At 44.1% G+C, this 7,396-nt stretch overlaps 1 protein-coding gene across 2 annotated transcripts in view; it reads right to left on the bottom strand.

Moving 5' to 3' along the window:
- TRRAP (transformation/transcription domain-associated protein) overlaps positions 1-7,396 on the bottom strand; it is a 111,106-nt gene that overhangs the window by 61,541 nt on the left and 42,169 nt on the right. For both annotated transcript variants that reach the window (XM_006859748.1, XM_006859747.1), the window contains exons 27-29: positions 3,269-3,365; positions 1,950-2,071; positions 1,465-1,635 (exon numbers count right to left, since the gene is read on the bottom strand). In XM_006859748.1, the coding sequence (XP_006859810.1) occupies positions 1,465-1,635; positions 1,950-2,071; positions 3,269-3,365 (390 nt within the window). The remainder of the gene's footprint in view (positions 1-1,464; positions 1,636-1,949; positions 2,072-3,268; positions 3,366-7,396) is intronic.

Genomic DNA, 7,396 nt, shown 5'->3' on the forward strand with positions numbered 1-7,396 from the left:
TGTGTTTGAGGGGAGGGGAGCAGGCATCTGGTGAGAAAAGTGGTGTCTCTCCTACTGGTTACCAATCCTGTGGTCTTGGTAACCAAAAGCTTCCTGGGAAAACAAATTCAAACACGGAAGAATTTTCCCATGAACTGGCTGAAGTCCCCTCGGATGTGTATGCACATATATTTGGAAGCTTATATGGAAAATTCGCTTCCCGGGAAAGCTGTTCCTTAATTATGCTATTGATCAGGGCACAGCTTAGTTTTCATGACCAATCAGAAGACTCGCAATTGCCAGGTAGGTATTTTGGTCACTATTTAGATGTCTGCAGATAGTAAGAAACTAGTGATTGAGGCAAGGAGTGGTATGATTTTCAGACATACATGCACATGTATCTATGTGTATGTGGTTGTTAAGTGCCATTGAGTCGGTTCTGACTCATAGGAACCCTGTCTGGGGTTTCTGAGGAGCAGCTGGTGGGTTTTAATCACCGACCTTACAGTCCAGTGCATTATCTGGCAGCACCATACCAGGATTCCATATATGTATATATGTATGCGTACATGTGCACATATATCGACATACCCCAGTTTATAGCATAGGGGTAAAACTACATTACGTAAACAACAACAAAACACCTCTAATACGCTAGTGTCTGAAGGATCAGGGATGTTGGCAGTAATGTACTGTAAGGTCTAAAATGAACAACTTACTATTAAACATCACCAAACAGATTTTTCAATTGCATGTTTACTTCCCTGGTAACTCTAAGAACCAAAGAATCTTAAAAGTCCTTGCTCATGGCTGTCTAAAAAGAGCACCACACATCTGTTGAGTGAAAGAAAGTGCAAAGTGGTCACAACTCTGGAAGACAACGTGACACTGATGCAAGGATGTGGCCGATACATTCTGCCTTTCCCTGCACTGCTGAATATACCAGCCGGAGACTGGCACCACCTGTAGGCTCAGCATGGGGTCATTACAGGCATGCCTGCATATGCACAGGACGAGACTACATAGAAGCCATCCACGCTTCATCTACTTAGGTGAAATGATCTCCAAGAGGGACTGTGAAGTGAAAAAGAGCAGGAACTGTGTAAAAACGGGACTCCTGGAGTAGCGCTGGAGTGCTAACTACAAAGTGGGTGGTTCAAACGACCAGCTGCTCCTCGGAAATCCGATACAGGGTCATCAAGAGTCGGAATCGACTCAACGGCACTTAACAACAACAACAAATGTGTAAATGATGTTCTCCTGGTATCGATGGAAATCTATCTCTAGGAGACACAAGACACTCGCCCACCCCTGCAACCCTAGGGAGGAGGAGTGGGAAGCTGGAGGACGGGGATGGGAAGACGACGTTCCCCATCTACACTCTTTATACCTTCTGTATATTAAACGCTACAATTACATGACTGGTTCAAAACATGGTTCTTAAAAAGTTTGATATGGGATATGTTTAAAATGCGTTTGGCTTACCATCATCTGATCACAAAATTTATCATTAAACGAATTTGGGAAGAGCCTAGTAACCGAGGTCAGACGATTCACAACATTCAACGTCAAGCTTCGATAGTCTCCCAGCATCATCAACAAAGGTCTCATATGGGTATGAATCTGATCTACTTCTATTGTGGCACCTTCTAAAAACTATTAAGAAAAAAAGGTTACAAAGACAAATCAATAACAGCAAACACTTTATAATACAGTGCAGCAAATTTGTGCTTTCCATTGGGAAAATGGGGTACTAACCCCATACGGAGTCCAGAAATGTATAACAAAACAAGCAAGATCTATCTTCACTGGTTTAAAATTGTGTAAGTTTCCACAGGACTAAGAAACAGAGACATTACAGTCTCATGGAGAGCAGACTCATACAAGTGTATCTCCAGTTCTAGACCAAGGTAAGCAAGAACCCTTCAACAATCCCGCACAGACATGCGCACACAAACACACCAACTCACCTTTCTCATGCAGGCCTCTCCTGCCTCCTGGAGCTCACTGTTGGTGGAATTGAGAGCTTTGAAGAGGGCGGCAATGATCTTCTCTCTGGACTGAGGAAGGTAATTGCAGGCAGCAAGGGCATCTTTCAAAAGGAAAAAGCCAAACAGTTTACAGTTAACCTCAACGGATGTTGTATCTGGAGGCTCTGACTCACACCACCTTTTCTAGTTATTCCCCCCTTCCCCCCCCCCCCAAAAAAGGGTAAGAATCATTGGTTTCCTACCCACATGCTTAGTCTAATCTAGACAGAAGTCACAGCCTGCTCATCAACCTGTGACAGCCCCAGACTGGAGGAAGGCGGGCTGGAGAGCCCTCTAGTGGAAAGCATGGCCAAGTACCAGAGGACCCGCTCGCCCATGGGCCTACCCACTCCTGCCTCTCATCATGATCCAGGTCTAATCAGGTAGCCTCCTCCCAAACTGTAGTGCTAAAGGATTTATGTCTCTGAAAATACCAATTCTTGGGGAAAGGAGTTAGTCCTCCTGGTATGATGGAAACATTAGAATGTTCAGAGAACATTCTAATCAAAGTAGTGCTCATACAAGTAGTTAACAAGAATCAGACATGAGAGGTATGCACAAAGAGAGAAGACCCAAAGGGAGAATTAAGAACATCCCTTGGTAACTGCCCCTCACCAAGGCCTGCCATATATTCAATGTCCCCCCACTCCTACTCTCACCTCCTGACCTCAGAACTACTGCAGGCTCCATTCCAAACTACCACAATTAAGTAAAGGTCACAACCAAGGAAGTCACGTGGACTTTCTGGTTTCCCAGTACGCAGAAGTGTTGAAAATAGGCTGTAGTCTAAGAGTGTGACAGCATTTTGAAAAACTGTCACAGAGACACAAAGTGAGCACTTTCTTTTGGACAAATGGCGCACGTAGACTTGCTCGATGCAGGGTTGCCACAAACCTTCTATTTGTAAACAAAGAGCAATAAAAGGAGCTATGCCCGTACACTATAGGTACCCTTACAATACAATCCAAATCTGATGAAAACGACACCATACACCTGGTATGACAGGTCTTAGACCAGACTATCTGATGTACTTTTGAGCTAACTCCAGTTCAGCAGAGTAAAAAAGGATTCAAATCCCACAATATACAACCCAATGACATCTCATTCTAACTTAGCAGTTTGATAAACGCACATAATGTTGAGATGCTGCTATCTTAAAAGACCTCAAAGGGAAAAAAATTGTCAAAAATGAGAAACACATCCACTGTCTCCTTCCAGTTTTATACCCTGTAACTTACTTCAGACTTGTGTTTACTTACTTAATGCTGCAATTCGTAAAGGGACAAGTGACGGAAGGCTTTTGTAACAGGGTAGCTTTGTCAACGCTGAATCTTCAGCCTCACACAAATTCAAGAGCTGCAAAGGAAACACAAAGCCAGTCCCGTTTAGTCTACTCTATACTCTGAAGACAGCCACCTAATAAATGACAAAACAGGAGAGTCTTACACATACCTCAACACAACTCACAATTTTCTGTAAGAAAAGTCAAAGAGGAATCTAGTATTTCTTCAAGCGAATGGCACATGAATTTAGGGGCATGAATGTAATGCGCATATGCATGCATGTGAAGCAGGATGAAGGTGTAGGGGTCTTCTCAGCCACTGCCACACCATGGTGTTTTTCCAGTAAGCAGAGAGGGGGACCAATCCCCTGGTGTAGGCCCCAGTGCCAGTGCTGGAGAGGTACCTGTCTGCAGGCTACAATTTATGTATTTTAGCAGGAGTAAATTATTTTATTTAAACGTGGAGAAGCCTAGAGGAGGAAGTTTAAAGTCATTTGGGAACGCTACAACGCAGAGACCATGGTGGCTACCTGTCCAGACACTTTGTCAAGCAGCATATATGTAATAATAGTATATTATTAGAAATATCAGGGGTGCTACTGATCTATTACTTCCTTCCTTCTCTTCATTTACAGCCTGGGAAAAGGAGGTATGAGTTTTACTTTTTTCCTCCTCTTTTTGAAGGGAGCCCTGGTTGTGGCACTGTGGGTTAATGCACCAACTGCAAAGCTGTTTGAACTGCAAGGTCGGCGGTTCAAGTTCACCAGATGCTTCCTTGGAAACCATATACAGGGTCACTATGGGTCAGAACCGACTCAATGGCACTAAATAACAACAACCAGATAAGGAGTCTTGGTGTGGCGCTGTAGGATAAGCAGTGAACTGTTTACCTCAAGGTTGGATGTGCAAACCAGCCACTCCTTCGAAATCCTATGCAGGACCATTATGGGTGGGTACCAACTCGATGACATTTAAGCAAATTATTTACAACAATAGCTAGGGGCACATCATGAATACTTCCAGCCCCCACCTGCTGTCACTGCCCAGGAGAGACCACTGTCTCTGGTCCCTTGCATGTTCTTCAAAAAACCTCTCTCTACATGTAAAGGCACAAGTACACACACGTGTGTGTGTGTGCTCCACCCCATCTTTGTAACACACACAAAAACAAGTCTCTCATTAAGCAACACGACTAGGCTAGTGTATCAGCACACAGTGACCACCCGCCTCTTACTACCTGAACCACCACCCATAATATTCACCTGATGTAGCTTAGCCATGACCCCCCATGGGTGCAAACGGAGCACAACTTCCGTTTTGTTGCTGAGACAATATTATGATAAACACTTTCACATGTATCTGCTGGGTAAATTTTCAGCTCAGGTTTCTGAAACATGGCTTTTTTTGTTGTTTTCTCACTAGAGTACACAGCCCTGTAAGAAGTTACTCTAATTTATATTCCCACCGCCGTGGGTTATGAAAATACGTCTTTCTCTGAGCTCTCTCTTACCAAATATTTTACATCATTCTGCAAGTGAAAAGTGTTATGTATTATAATTTGCATAGAGGAAGGCCGATCACTTCATCTTAAAAGCTGTTTGCACTATTTTCTGTGAACTAGTGCTCGCCACTGGCAGATTCTGCACAGGGCCTGCTGGTGCGCACCACCTCACTGTCACGTGGCCGAGCTCCTGAACCCACCCCTCCAATACTTTTAGATGGGAGGGTCCCAAGTCTCACCCCAAATTCACTGAATCCCAATCACAGAGGTGCTTCAAAAAGTAGGTAGAAAATGGTATGGAAAGATAATGGAATTCTTGTGTGAATCTTTGATGTCCCCGCCTAGACTAAGCGCCTCATGTGTTTCTGAGGCAGCGAGGTGCCAACAGACACTTGGAAAACCAGTTTCCTGTTCCTGATCTCTCCCCTCAATATGAGCAGGTGCCGGTCTCACAAACCATCCATGACACAGCCGAGGGGCAGCTGCCCACCCATCAAGCCTCAGGAGCACCAACAGGCCTGCGAGCCAATAAGGCTCCACGTGGCCAGGCAGCCGAGAGGCGACGTCTCTGTAACTGGGAATTCAGACTTGGTGTTGACCAGAAAGGATTTGTTTCCTTAGGTTTTGCCTCAGTCTACCCCAACAATGCCTCCAGAAAGGATTTACTCTCATGAAAACTTCAATTTAAGACTGACCACTACACCACTCTGGATTCTAAGAATTAGCACTTATAGCTTGACTGAATCTGCAGCTGAGTTTGTTTGTGGCTGTCAACCATCACCCAGGAGCCCTGCAGGCTCAGTGGCTTAAGTGCTCGCTGTAACCCAATCACAAGGCAGGGGGGTCCAACCCACCAACCACTCTGGAGAAAGTCGAGGCTGTCTGCCCCTGTGAAGATGCTCAGGCTCAGAACCTGCTGTAGTAGTCCGTCTCTGTCCTGACGGGCTGCTATGAATTGGAGTCAACTCAAATCAGTGAATTTTAACATCCCACACAGTGGAATCCATCATTGTGTTTACAGGGTAAGTATTTTTGCAACATCATCTGCTACGGCCTTATCTCTTGGGTCAAACTAAAGCCTCAGACAGCATGAGAAGCCGGCAGGTCACCACAGTGGGCAGGAACCAGCCTCTGAAGTGACCAGCACCTAAATACGGGAATGGGACTTTCTCAACCGTGCCAGGCTCATATGAGTGATGGATAAACATGGTACACTGGCACTTGTAATGTGCTGGCCACATTCTGGACGCCGGCTGACACAAGAACGGTGAAAGCAAATAGGTGGAAATGATCGCATTTTTAAAAGGCCCTAGGGGCTCAGCCCAGGTCAGGGGCAGACTGTGAAACTGATGATTAATTATTCATATGCAATTCAAACTGAAGCTGAAGAAAATGAAAACAAATCCAAGAGACCCAAAATATGACCTTGAATATATCCCACCTGAATTTAGAGATCATCTGAAGAACAAATTTGATACATTAAACTGGTAGCGTAGTGGTTACAAATCGGGCTACGAACCTTAATGTCAGCGGTTCGAAACTACCAGCTGCTCCGCGGGAGAAAGATGAGGCTTTCTACTTCCGTAAAGATTTACACCCTCGGAAATCCAGTACAGGGTCACTATGGGTCGGAACCAACTTGAAGGCACTTAACAACAACAACAAAACACGAAAGAACATCATACATGAAGAAAGCAAAAAGTCATTGAGAAGACAAGATGAAGGAAAAGGTCAAAATGTAGGTCAGAAGAGACACTGAAGCTGGCTCTCCAGTGTAGAGATGCTAAAGCAAATGGAAGAAATGAGGAGGTCCAAGAGCTCAATAGAAAATTTCAAAGATTAGCTCGAGAAGATAAAGCCAAATATTACAATAAAATGTGCAAAGATCTGGAATCAGAAAACCAAAAAGGAAGAACATGTTCAGCATTTCTCAAGCTGGGAGAACTGAAGAAAAAATTCACTTTCGTTATTAAAAGAATGTTCTGGGCAAATTATTGAATGATGCAGAATGCATCAAAAGATGGAAGGAATACACAGAGTCATTGTACCAAAAGGAAATGGTTAATGTTCAACCATTTCAAGAGGTAGCATATGATCAAGAGCCAATGATATTCAGAGAGGAAGTCCAAGGTGCATTGAAGGAATTTGCCAAGAACAAGGCACCAGGAATTGATGGAATAAAAATGGATATCTTTTAAGACAGTGAGGCAGCACAGGAGGCACTCACTCATGTCTGCCAAGAAATCTGGAAGACAACTATCTGGCTGACTGATTGGAAGAGATCCGTATGTGTGCCCATTCCAAAGAGAGGTGACCCAACGGAATGCGGAAATTATCGGACAATCTCTTTGATATCCCATGCGAGTAAAGTTTTGCTAATGGTAATACAGAAATGGCTACAATCATACATTGACAGATAACTTCCAGAGGTTCAAGCTGGATTAAGAAGAGGCCGTGGAACGAGGGATATCATTGCTGACATCCGATGGATTTTGGCAAAAAGCAGAGAATATCAGAAAGATGTTTACCTGTGCTTTATTGACTACACAATGGCTTTTGATTGTGTGGATCATGACAAGCTATGGACAACATTGTGAAGTATGA

The sequence above is a fragment of the Chrysochloris asiatica genome, unplaced genomic scaffold, assembly GCF_000296735.1.
Source record: "Chrysochloris asiatica unplaced genomic scaffold, ChrAsi1.0 scaffold00034, whole genome shotgun sequence".
NCBI classification, from domain to species: domain Eukaryota; kingdom Metazoa; phylum Chordata; class Mammalia; order Afrosoricida; family Chrysochloridae; genus Chrysochloris; species Chrysochloris asiatica.